Below are 14,653 nucleotides of genomic sequence, written 5' to 3' on the forward strand. Positions count from 1 at the left end.
TACCTGAGACATGATGACGAACCTTGAATATCTGAGACAAGACTGATGACAAAACTTGAATACCTGAGACAAGACTGATGACGAACCTTGAATACCTGAGACAAGACTGATGACAAACCTTGAATACCTGAGACAAGACTGATGATGAACCTTGAATACCTGAGACAAGACTGATGACAAAACTTGAATACCTGAGACATAATGACGAAACTTGAATACCTGAGACATGATGACAAACCTTGAATACCTGAGACATAATGACGAACCTTGAATACCTGAGACATGATGACAAACCTTGAATACCTGAGACATAATGACGAACCTTGAATACCTGAGACATGATGACAAACCTTGAATACCTGAGACAAGACTGTTGACAAAACTTGAATACCTGAGACATGATGACAAAACTTGAATACCTGAGACATAATGACAAACATTGAATACTTGAGACATGATGACAAAACTTGAATACCTGAGACATGATGACAAAACTTGAATACCTGAGACAAGATTGATGACAAAACTTGAATACCTGAGACATTATGATGAACCTTGAATACCTGAGACAAGATGACAAAACTTGAATACCCAAGACATGATGATAAAACTTGAATACCTAAGACAAGATGACAAAACTTGAATACCTGAGACAAGATGACAAAACTTGAATACCCTAGACATAATGACAAACCTTGAATACCTGAGACATGATGACAAAACTTGAATACCCGAGACATGATGACAAAACTTGAATACCTGAGACAAGATGACAAAACTTGAATACCCGAGACAAGATGACAAAACTTGAATACCTGAGACATAATGACAAACCTTGAATACTTGAGACATGATGACAAAACTTGAATACCCGAGACAAGATGACAAAACTTGAATACCTGAGAAATGATGACAAAACTTGATGAAAATCTGAGTCATGATGCCTAAAAATAAATACCATATAACCGGGCTAAACAGAGCATAAGTTGTTAACTCTTGACAAAAGCAGTTCCACTTCAGTCATATCGTGTACTTGAGGGTCCATGAGCGGCAATACATTGTTACACAACTCTTATAATAATAGTTATAAGTGCACTGCAACCAGATATCTTCCGCAATTTACCGAGTTCAACAAATACATTGTATTAAACAGCATGACTAAATAAATTGAAATAAAAATTGTATCTTCTCCTCCCTGGGAACGCCCACCAACTTCCTACTTCTCACTTTAAAGCAAGATATCTCTGTATCAGTATACTGCACCAATAACATTTCCTCTATACAAACAATTGCAGCTGGATAAACGCAGAATTGATCCAGAGTTTTAATTAAAGTCTGCCTACAAATATCTGTGAAGCTAGCCAGATAGAAGTTCTTCAAATAAATGTTACCTTGAACGAGTAATGCCAAACTGCTAGTCTAAGCATTTCCAAGACAATGCCTGCTTACATCAACATGGATTTTTTCAAACAGTGTTAAGCTTTTAGTTTAAAGTTGGGTGGTTTCCCTCAAATACACTTGTTTGTTTTCAGTTAAGACTACCCATAGAAAGTGCACCAGTTAAAAATTTTAGGTAATAAGATTTATTTTATGTTGCAGTGTCGAACATGTCACATAAGCTTTGTAGAGGTTTTATAGCACTGAACATATGTGCAGTTAAGTAATGAAGGACTCCACACACTGAGGCCAGCCCAACTGTGTTCATACCCCCATTATGACATCAATCCCACAATTTATTACTTATATTTACACCAATAGTGAATTATTTCATTCAAGAATTGATAAAAAAATACTTTATTTCATTTAAGAAAATCTTTCAGTAATCCTTTCTTACCCATTCTGTAAATAGAACGACCTGACTGTAACCGGAAACGTTTTATCATATGACGTCACAATAACGCGGGAAAAGATTAACCACTTAAAATCACTTTTCAACGTAAAATTGAAACACTTATGGCAACGATACATTTAACATATCATAATTTAGCACTTTCTAAACTGTTTATATTTTACGGCACCTGCTGACACAATACAAACAATAACAAGATCAACAAGAGCTGTCACAGTATGTGACGAATGCCCCCGAATGTGACATTGACCTACGAACAAGGTCAGTACATGAAAAGTTGATCTTGCCTTTATGTGTCAAATACATATGGCAAGTTATTTTAAATTTACTCTGAACATAAAATAAAAACACCCATACTTGACAACCTACACTGTTATGTCCTTATATTCAGAATTCCCTTGTGAATAAACACTTAGTGTATCTTTCACCTTAGAGGTAGGGACATGGGTCTTGCACAGGACACGTCGTCTTCGTATGTGGAACACATGTAGCAAGTTATTTTAATATCTGTCCATACAAGGGAAAGTTACAGCCCGGACACGACAACCTGTACCCTATGTCCTTGTATGCAGCACTCCATTGTGAATAAACACTAAGTGTGACCTTGACCTTTGAGGTAGGGACAGGGGTCTTGCACGCGACACGTCGTCTTGGTATGTGGAACACATGTGGCAAGTTATTTTAAAATCTGTCCATACAAGGGAAAGTTACAGCCCGGACACGACAACCTATACTCTATGTCCTTATATGCAGCACTCCATTGTGAATAAACACTATGTGTGACCTTGACCTTTGAGGTAGGGACACGGGTCTTGCACACGACACGTCGTCTTGGTATGTGAAACACATGTGGCAAGTTATTTTAAAATCTGTCCTTACAAGAGAAAGTTACAGCCCGGACACGACAACCTATACTCTATGTCCTTATACGCAACACTCCATTGTGAATAAACACTAAGTGTGACCTTGACCTTTGAGGTAGGGACACGGGTCTTGCACGCGACATGTCGTCTTGGTATGTGGAACACATGTGGCAAGTTATTTTAAAATCTGACCTTACAAGAGAAAGTTACAGCCCGGACACAACAACCTATACTCTATGTCCTTATATGCAGCACTCCATTGTAAATAAACACTAAGTGTGACCTTGACCTTTGAGGTAGGGACACGGGTCTTGCACGCGACACGTCGTCTTGGTATGTGGAACACATTTGGCAAGTTATTTTAAAATCTGTCCATACAAGGGAAAGTTACAGCCCGGACATGACAAACTATACTCTATGTCCTTATATGCAGCACTCCATTGTGAATAAACACTAAGTGTGACCTTGACCTTTGAGCTAGGGACACGGGTCTTGCACGCGACACGTCGTCTTGGTATGTGGTACACATGTGGCAAGTTATTTTAAAATCTGACCATACAAGAGAAAGTTACAGCCCGGACACGACAACCTATACTCTATGTCTTTATATGCAGCACTCCATTGTGAATAAACACTAAGTGTGACCTTGACCTTTGAGGTAGAGACACGGGTCTTGCACGCCACACGTCGTCTTGGTATGTGGAACACATGTGGCAAGTTATTTTAAAATCTGTCCATACAAGGTAAAGTTACAGACCCGGACGGACGGACGGTGCGATTTTAATATGCCCACCTCCGGGGGCATAAAAATGTTCACATATCCGAAGATGTTGCGTTCATTGATTGATAAACGCAATTGCCGAAAGGCAGTTCATTTAGGGTATGGAAGTTGAGGTGTAAATATTTATAAATGACAGTACCTCAACTTGCTTCAAAGAAATACAGAATTATATGAACAAATTCACTCCATTCTTTTCTTCTTACCTCCATTCCATCAGAAAGTGCGGTTATCAGCGTATGTGCGCTGTCCTTGTTCAGGGCTTTGTGACCTTGTAACAGAAGGTCGTCCGCCCATTTTATAAAGTGAGCAAGGCTTTGGCATACTTTATTGTGTCTTGAGGTCAGGGTCGTGCTAAAATAGAATTACAGTCATTAAAAGTTATTATAAGCTTTCATTTAAGGAGACTGAAATGTGGAGAAATTAATTTGAGGATTACTTCTTAGCCTTAAAAATAATTGTTTAATAATTTATCCAACAGTTATAATCTAACTTTAATAGCATTAGGCCTTATGCTGACAATCTATTTATAAGTTTTTTTAAAAGGAAAAGGCAACCCACAAATTATTTGACGGAGCTTGAGCCAAGAATCTCCTGGAGGAGAGCAGGCACCTAGTATACTACTAGGCAAGCCCACACTTGAACGGCATAGTAACCCAATTTCTTGGCATCATAACTTGTTTTTTTTATGTGATTTGTTTTGTATAAGTGAAATATCGATTTAGATGAGAGGGTTCCGACAATGGTCATACAACATGACAACAAAATGTTTTTAATACCTTAATCCCCACCATAATAACTTACCTATCCTGTGTCATAAAGAAGTTGTTGAGGATTAGGAAAACATCGTTGACCGTATCCAGCACGACCGTGGCAGTGTTGGGAACAATCTGTACTTTCTCCTGGTTTATAACGGCCTCTATGTACTTCAGGGTCCGATATACGTTATCCACCTCTGTCTGTAGCTTTTGAAGGTCCTGAAACAATAAAAATAGTCATGTGGTTAAATATGAATACAGATGAGCATGTATGAACATTAATCAGCCAATATACAATGAGGATCATGTACATATATACTATTGATTGTTCCCTATCATGTATAATATAAGGTAGTTATCAGGATTATGGTGCTTAGCTTCAAAGGGAGTGAACCGTTTCTCACTATATATGTCATATCATTTTTATAGCTTAAATCAATTTGATGTTAAGGAAATGTATTGTTATTATAAACATGAAAAGCAAGTAATTACATTTGTACCAGTCTGAAGTTAGCCTTTTTACATTGAAATGTAAAAGGACATTAATTAGTAGTCTGTAACCTTAACTGAATGAGTTACAGTAAAGGACAACTGCACTGCTGCCAACTGAGAGCACAGTGTAACAGATATCTCTGATTTTTGGAAAACAGACAAGCTAATCAATTACAGTGAAGATATGAGTACAGATTAATTCACTAAAGACATTCTGTAGAAAATTGCAAATTTCATGGTGCATTTGTCAGGGATAAGGAGCTACAGAGGGCTGAAAAGCCTTAGAACATACCAGTATATATATATATTCTTAAATTGTGTTGGAGAGTGTTTTATTCCTAAGAAGGCAGAGCGTTGTCAAGCTATTAAATGTTTCCTGCAGATGAATTAAAAGGCTCTTCAGTTCTATGAATGCTAGTTATTTAACATAATTATATCACCCACAACCCTTGAAATTATACAACTCTCGATGTGCTTGTGTATATCTTCAATAACTTGTGTAGCGAGTAAAGTTACATATCAGAACAGTAGAAATTACTATTTTCTTTATTCTAATTAATATGCAAGCTACTTGTAAGTGACATATGATACAGTCACAACACCTAATCATCAGGATTGAAGTTAAACTTACTTGTGGCACCCATTACCACAGTAAGTGAAATTATACACAATGAGTGTGACTTGTATAATTTCAGTAACTAGTTGTGTAAGGTGAAATAACTGTTTTGTACCATATGGTCAAGGACAACATTATAAATCTAGAATGAGTATGAAATTGCCTGTAAATTACTTGCACGCTACTAATAGCATGGTTAAGCTCCCCATATTTGTTTCACATTCAGATATTGGCATTAATGTCTAGACGAAAACAAAGAAACACTGTAAACATGGTACAAATAACACATAACTCTTCTTGGCACTGTTTGTGTATAATTTCACTGCCTCATTTAGTGGCTCCAGTAACTATTACATCATACCAATGCATTATGTCATTAACAGGAACAAATTGTGACTAGAAAAACATTTTTTTAACTATCAACATTTTAAAACTGATCCATATATACCTGTCTACTGAGAAAGTTGTTAGTATCCATTTTTTTCAGATTAATAATACCGTAAATATTAATTTAACAAATTTTGTGCTTTTTTTAACAAAGAAAACGAACTGAGTTTTAAACAGATGTGTTAAATAACTTGCACTGTGGGAAATGAAATAGTAAGGTGGTTGTTATTTCGGCTAACAAGTGGCCTATGGTTAAGGGGTGAAATTCTATAGCCATTAGTAAAGTGCATTTTCTAACATCTTGTTCAAGTAGTTATTAAGTAGTTGCAATTTAATAGATGCTTAGTGGTCTCCCTCAAGTATTTTATCTATTTCGGTCACACCATTTATAAGAAATTGAACTTGTGCAATAATCATAATAAAGTTTATTAACAAATCTGTCCCATATTGGCATTTTTGTTTTTGTTATGTATTCTGTTTTACACAGCTGGGGGGGTGAGCTTATTTAAGAAAACTTACCATGCAAAAAGAAGTGTGCAGATAATTTTCAACAACATTTTCAAAACAAAAATGTATGGTAAGGTTGCAATTATGACAATGGTACAAAATATTCACTACACCCACTTTGCAACAATTTTGTTTGAAACGATTCATTACACGCTTGTGTTTGAGATGATTCATTATTATGCCCTTATGTTTGAAACGATTCAATACATGTCACCCGTGTGTTATGTTTTGAAACATCTCATTACACATGCTTTAGTTTGAAACGAATCTTAACGTAAGCTTACGTTTGAAATGATTCATTACACGTCACCCACTTGTGTTTGAAAGAATCATTACCCAGGCTTGTGCTGAAAAGATTTATTCCACTGGGTTACAGTAACTTTTATTTGACCCTTGATTATAACTTACAATTATGTATAAGCTAATTACACACAAAATAATACCAGAAACTGCATGTACCAGTGATTAAATATGTTTCGCCAAAATACCTCTATGAAATCTGGATATTGACCTACATTATTTTCTTTGAAGTTAATGAAACATATAAGTGGTTGTATGATCAGTCATAGCTGTTGAATGCCTTTGAGGGATACAATGCTATCATTGTTGTTCCCAATTTTTGACTGATACTGCCACCTATGACATGGAATCTTCTGAGTCACCCAGAAAGAGTTCAATCATATTAGTGCTCCAATTCCTGTCATGCTAAACAGAGAGACTGGTTATTTTGGTGATTACTCATCATACAAGGACAGAATAAGGCAGACAGTTATTTAAGCAGAACATTTCTTTTCTGAGTCACCGACTTGAGCTTTTTATAGGACATTCATATGATTTATTAATATGTGCATTAAATGAAGATTTACAACAATAAAAAATTCACATTTAAAAGAACACAATCCCTTACCCTGGCATATATACATAAAAAATGACCAACTTCAGTAAACCAACCAATTTAAGTATGAACTGATTTAAGTAAATTTAAGATTATTAACCGATTTACGTATAAGGCAAGTTGAAATCAGTTTAAGGGCACTATAAACTGATTAACCAATAAAACCCCAGGCCCCATAGACTGAATGCATGACCTCACAATGTACACCCTAAGTCTGAAAGAGGGCTTTTTAGTATTAGTACCAGAAACATTGTAAGATTTTGCTTTCTGTAATCTTAACAGATTTATGGTTGTCCTACCTAATTTTGAACTGATTTGTCATTTTAGCAAATGTCCCTATAAAAAGTTAGAACATAACCAGTAGATTAACTGATCATGCTAAATCATGCAGAGCAATACCAGTGCTCATCTGCTGTTTTTCGGCTGAAAAAGGAGCATATATATTTTAACTTCATTTAATATCTTTAACAGTTTTAGTGTTATGTGGCCATGGTTTATGTTTTGATACAACAAAGCCCATGATCTTGACAACCACAAAGCCCAATACCCTTACAACCACAAAGCCCAAGATATTGACAACCACAATGCCCAAGACCCTGACAACCACAAAGCCCAAGACCCTGACAACCACAATGCCCAAGACCCTGACAACCACAAAGCCCAAGACCTTGACAACCACAAAGCCCAAGACCCTAACAACCACTAAGCTCAAGACCCTGACAACCACAAAGCCCAAGACCCTGACAACCACAAAGCCCAAGACCTTGACAACCACAAAGCCCAAGACCTTGACAACCACAAAGCCCAAGACCTTGACAACCACAAAGCCCAAGACCTTGACAACCACAAAACCCAAGACCTTGACAACCACAAAGCCCAATACCTTGACAACCACAAAGCCCAAGACCTTGACAACCACAAAGCCCAAGACCCTGACAACCACAACACCCAAGACCCTGACAACCACAATGCCCAAAACCTTGACAACCACAACACCCAAGACCCTGACAACCACAAAGCCCAAGACCCTGACAACCACAACACCCAAGACCCTGACAACCAGAATGCCCAAGACCTTGACAACCACAGAGCTCAAGACCCTGACAACCACAAAGCCCAAGACCCTGACAACCACAACACCCAAGACCTTGACAACCACAGAGCTCAAGACCCTGATAACCACAATGCCCAAGACCCTGACAACAACAATGCCCAAGATCCTGAAAACCACAAAGCCCAATACCCTTACAACCACAAAGCCCAAGATATTGACAACCACAATGCCCAAGACCCTGACAACCACAAAGCCCAAGACCTTGACAACCACAAAGCCCAAGACCCTGACAACCACAAAGCCCAAGACCCTGACAACCACAATGCCCAAGACCTTGGCAACCACAGAGCTCAAGACCCTGACAACCACAAAGCCCAAGACCCTGACAACCACAACACCCAATACCCTGACAACCACAATGCCCAAGACCCTGACAACCACAACGCCCAAGATCCTGACAACCACAATGGCCAAGACCCTGACAACAACAATGCCCAAGACCCTTACAACCACAATGCCCAAGACCCTGACAACCACAATGCCCAAGACCCTGACAACAACAATACCCAAAACCCTGACAACCACAATGCCCAAGACCCTGACAACCACAATGCCCAAGACCCTGATGACAACAATGCCAAAGACCCTGACACCAACAACACCCAAGATCCTGACAACAACAATGCCCAAGACCCTGAAAACCACAATGCCCAAGACCCTGACAACAACAATGCCCAAGACCCTGACAACCACAAAGCCCAAGACCCTGACAACCACAATGCCCAAGACCCTGACAACAACAATGCCCAAAACCCTGACAACCACAATGCCCAAGACCCTGACACCAACAACAACCAAGATCCTGACAACAACAATGCCCAAGACCCTGACAACAACAATGCCCAAGACCCTGACAACCACAATGCCCAAGACACTGACACCAACAACACCCAAGATCCTGACAACAACAATGCCCAAGAGTCTGACAACCACAATGCCCAAGACCCTGAAAACTACAATGCCAAAGACCCTGACAACAACAACACCCAAGACCCCGACAACAACATCACCTAAGACCCTGACAACAACAATGCCCAAGACCCACTAACAACAACAATGCTCAAGACCCTGACAACCACAATGCCAAAGACCCTGACAACCACAATGCCAAAGACCCTGACAACCATAATGCCAAAACCCCTGACAATCATAATGCCAAAGACCCTGACAACCATAATGCCAAAGACTTTGACAACCACTACGCCCAATGACCTGAATATTACAGAAACTTTAGTACAATACCTAAATGGTCTTTACTTTGAAATCAGACAATCCCTCAATTAACAATGAATTACAGTGTTGTGTTTGAATACATTAAGTGTTTTATAGGAGTGTATTAACGCCCCCTCCCCAATTTTTCATAATGGGTTCAACTCAAAAATAGGCTAATAGTATAGAATAGTTTCAACAAAAAAATGTTTGAGTCATTTGATGAAAGCAAGATTCATGAAAAAACATCACCAAACACAACCAAAACTAAATCATCATTTAACTGAACTATAAACAAAATCATCATTTAACACAACTGAAAACAAAACATCACTGAACACAACTGAACACAACTGAACACAGCTGAACACAACTGAAAACAACATATCCCAAAGGAACTACAAGAGCATTAATAATCATACAGGAATGCATTTCCTGGGAATAAAGTTAGTCTGTAAACAGCAAAAAAACAAACTCCAGACAAATTATGTAAATCGTAAAATACCTGAATAACAAGCGTTTCTGTACTTAAGACATGCTTTGTTCACACTGAACAAACTAGTAACTGGTGTTGGAACTGTACCAGCAGTCATAGACATTGCCAGCATTACGAAGATTCCTGCCGTATGATTTGTCAGAATACTTCCTCCACTATTTGTAATTGTTGCTACATTTTAATTGTTTAATATTTCAGCCAGAGTGATGTCATTGCTTCTCAGATATATGAAGCAAACATTTTCAAGTCATGATCAGTATAATTATGTAAGTTTGTATGAATTAACTAGCTGAAATGTCTTTCAATTCAGAACATTCAAGAAAGTTATTGGTATTGTCAACACATGTCTTGTTTATTTCAAGAACATTTTTTTTACAATATAAATCCTTTCAGTACTGGACTGAATATAGTAACCATTCAAATTAATTTAAGCTAATTAAACTCTTTCGCTAATAGCCATAACCAGATAAGCCCTCCCAATCAATGCCACAATCCATGGATAGTTAATCAATAATCAACAGCCAACTTCCTGATAAGCAGTCCTTATTTGTATAGGCCCTTTTTAGGATATTGTAAAAGTGAAAATTTATGGAACCAAAGATAAATGAATATCTAATGAATGGTGACAACGATAAAAAGTAAATGATTTCATTTTATCTGAATTTTTATGCAGTTCAACTTCTACCATTCCTTAGAAATTCATATCTTGATTTAACCAATAAAAACAATCGGTTAAAGTTTGACCCATGTCCAGATTTAAAAACTGAAGTCTGATGCTTCAAGGTATTATACACTGACATCAAATCTGCATTTCAAAGAGGACATTAGGTACAATACAATAAGAGGACATGAATATCAACACCATTCAAGCTGTATGTTTTGTGGAGAATTTATAATCATCTTCATACATTTATTCAAGAAATAAGATATTATTCAAAGAGCTGGAAACAGGGTAATCAATCAGTAAATAAAGGATTTTACATCCCAACCAGACACAAGCCGTTCATATTTCAAAGAAATCGAAACTGAGTGATTATGGTTTGGAGAAATGCCATAACCATTACAGGATTCCCTGCAAGTTTCCCCATGGGCCAAAATACCAGTTCTGTAAAGCACATTGGGGAGTATGGATTTTGGAGATCAATATTGTTTAACAATGTATGCACAAAATTACTTAAAATATTGGTTCTTGAAATGTGTGCAATAACATGGATCCACATGCATGCCACACTTTTAATAAAAGTCATATGATGCAAATATATGGATATGTCCACTCTTTTTACAATTATGAATCTGTCTATTTCAACAGTTTGTTTGATCAGGACTTTCACAACATTTCATTTATTAATTCATTGGTTATGATTATTCAGATTTGGGCAGATAGGCCATATCAATTAAAAGAGAAATAAATGAACAAGAAATGAATGCTCATGATGAACCAAAATACATATTCATGTTCATGACAATTTATATAAGGAAACTGATTTCTATTAGGGATGCAAACGAATGGCAAAAGTGATATTCGAATATTCGGTAATTCTTTCGATCGAATATTCGAACACCAAAATGAACCTTTAAGAATTGTAGTAAACTATTATTATTCACTAACGTAATAGCGGGGGCCCTGTTACCCTTCCTGGTCGTATTCGGTACACGCGGCGGACCCTTATAGTTCCACAAATTAGCCTCTGAATTTCCCCATTTTCAAAATATATTCCAAGAAAAAGCGATATATCTTTAACAAAAAAACCCCGAATTGTACCAATTCCTCTACGTTCATTTTTGTAAACAATGCAAAATAAGATCAGGGAATTGCGTTTTTCCCGATTAAATGACGATATGCGCCAACGTGGGACTTGCAGCCTCGTTCTGGGATTGATGTTTACGAAATATATTTATAGAAAACGACACCATGACTAAACGTCGCTTTTGCCTTAGGTATTGTACAACAATACAGGACATATATCCTTAAACGTTAAACCATACAGTTAATTTTTGTACGCAAGAGCGCTATATTGAAAACATGGAAACAGTTTAAAGCACATAACTAGCACATTTCCTTCATATCATGAAGGCGATTTGAGCAATATCGCCAAGCTTGATTAGCAGTGAAGACAAAACATTGGTATAAAGGCCGATCTCTTAAACCCTTAATTGGCATGGTCATTTAAATGTACCCAAAATAATTGGAATGTGTTTTATTTCACTTGTCTAACAGCCAGTAAATGCAAAATTACGGGGACTGTTTATAGTTCCCGGCGATATATCCGATATGACGCGTGTATAGTGTCATCAAGTTCACACCTATGGCATTAGGGGTCCATCGTTGTAAAAACAAGACCGACGAAGATGACAGTTGTAGGCAAAAAGTTTATTAATTTAACAAAAACATCGAATATTCGAATACCTATTTTAACATTCGAATACTAAACGTTCGATCGAATATTCGAATAATCGAATATTCGTTAGCATCCCTAATTTCTATACATATAATTTTGTCTGTTCAAGAGCTTCCATTCTGTCATAGCAGTTATAAATTAATAAAAATATGTATTGAATCCAAGCACATGCAATTGTTTGTCCAGGGTTGTCATGTAACTAGTAATTCTTGCCATTATGGATATATAAATTGGGTGGTGGTTCTGCATCATGTCAGGCCAAGATATGATGATGCAGGATTTAAACAAGAAATCTCTGATGCTTAAACAGGTGTTCATGGCAGCTTCAGATCATTCATTTCTAGGAGAAAATCCATGATTTTTTTCTAGAAATTTCTGAAATATTGACAGAGCAGAATGAGCACAGAATGATGTCCCTGTTCTAAGCTGACCAATCAGATGTCTCTGTTTTAGAATGACCTATCAGATGTCCCTGTTCTAGGATGACCAATATGATGTCCCTGTTCTAGGATGACCAATCAGATGTCCCTGTTCTAGGACAACTGTTCATCTGGATGTTCCTGTTCTAGGCTGACCAATCAGATGTCCTTGCTCTAGGATGACCAATCAGATGTCCCTGTTCTAGAATAACCAATCAGATGTCCTTTTTCTACAATGACCAATCAGATATCTCTGTTCTCAAATTGCCCATTGTGTTCAAAATGTACTCAATCTAAGAGTATTCGTCAGGTTTATAATTACCGCCAACATAAACATGACAGTGACCGCAACAGCTACAATGGTGAAACTAAACCCAAGATACAGAGCCTCATTTTTTCACCACCTCTAAAACAACTGAGACCTAGAGTTGTGTGTGAATTGGTCCTAACACACATTCAACGTAGAAGCAGACAGAAACTTTGATTTGTTAAAGACAAGCTTAACATCTACTGACCACACTGAGCATTATTCAGTTGTTCCTACTGAGCCTGAAGTCAGCCTTTTGGCTTATACCTCAGACAGGTTTGGTACAGGTTTAGAAAATTATCTTCACAAATAGCAGATAAAATTTTGATTACTTTTTCATGTCCACATCATGTTTTCCTGATAAAAGATTTTCCAAGCTAATAACAAAAACTTATTTTCCATTTCTGACATGCTTCTGACAGATTACAGATTTTAATCAAGATATCTCATTACTGAGTGAATTCTTTTCTTCTTTTTTGTTATCACAGGTCACTCAACTAACTTTTCTTTGTTTCCAACGTTACTCATTTATTCAGCTCTATATATTCCCAAATTGCAAGAATGCAAATTATAATTTTTACCCTATTTAAATGTATCTTTGGGAAACAAATGGTTCAATTTGGCCAAAAATTGAAAAAGTTAATGTGTCTATTCACTTATAGGCAGCTTAAATTGTTGATCACTACGTATATCCTTTACTTATATTCTTGTAAATGTTCTGTAATTGTTTCACTCTTTACCCTAATTTCTACCATCTACACTGAGATTCCCAATATGAATTGTATGGATCATCTCCAAAATATAGCCCCCAAAAATATTACAATGCCATTCTTTCTACATGAAACATATCTTTCAAGCACCAGTCCTTAGGAAAACAATATTTTTGTATATTATCAAAAACTGCTTGTTGATGTTCAGTGAGTGCATAGAGTTGGTAAACTCCCAATTCTTGTTGCTGTTCAATGAGTGAGTTGGTAAACTCCCCATACTTGTAGCCATTCAATGAGTGAGTTGGTAAACTCCCCATACTTGTAGCCATTCAGTGAGTGAGTTGGTAAACTCCCAATGCTTGTTGCTGTACAATGAGTGAGTTGGTAAACTCCCCATACTTGTTGCTGTTCATTGAGTGAGTTGGTAAACTCCCCATACTTGTAGCCATTCAGTGAGTGAGTTGGTAAACTCCCAATGCTTGTTGCTGTACAATGAGTGAGTTGGTAAACTCCCAATGCTTGTTGCTGTACAATGAGTGAGTTGGTAAACTCCCCATACTTGTAGCCATTCAGTGAGTGAGTTGGTAAACTCCCCATACTTGAAGCCATTCAGTGAGTGAGTTGGTAAACTCCCCATACTTGTAGCCATTCAGTGAGTGAGTTGGTAAACTCCCAATGCTTGTTGCTGTACAATGAGTGAGTTGGTAAACTCCCAATTCTTGTTGCTGTACAATGAGTGAGTTGGTAAACTCCCCATACTTGTAGCCATTCAGTGAGTGAGTTGGTAAACTCCCCATACTTGTAGCCATTCAGTGAGTGAGTTGGTAAACTCCCAATGCTTGTTGCTGTACAAT

General features: G+C 37.3%; 1 protein-coding gene across 4 annotated transcripts in view; it reads right to left on the reverse strand.

Moving 5' to 3' along the window:
• LOC128223101 (rap guanine nucleotide exchange factor 1-like) overlaps window positions 1-14,653 on the reverse strand; it is a 61,459-nt gene that overhangs the window by 27,189 nt on the left and 19,617 nt on the right. For 3 of the 4 annotated variants that reach the window (XM_052932353.1, XM_052932352.1, XM_052932354.1), the window contains 2 exons: window positions 4,295-4,467; window positions 3,697-3,844 (listed from right to left, as the gene is read on the reverse strand). In XM_052932353.1, coding sequence (XP_052788313.1) covers window positions 3,697-3,844; window positions 4,295-4,467 — 321 coding nt within the window. Of the gene's footprint in view, window positions 1-3,696; window positions 3,845-4,294; window positions 4,468-5,804; window positions 5,935-14,653 lie in introns of those variants that run through there. The other variant, XM_052932355.1, reaches the window with a different exon arrangement.

The sequence above is a fragment of the Mya arenaria genome, chromosome 17 (assembly GCF_026914265.1).
Source record: "Mya arenaria isolate MELC-2E11 chromosome 17, ASM2691426v1".
Lineage (NCBI taxonomy): Eukaryota > Metazoa > Mollusca > Bivalvia > Myida > Myidae > Mya > Mya arenaria.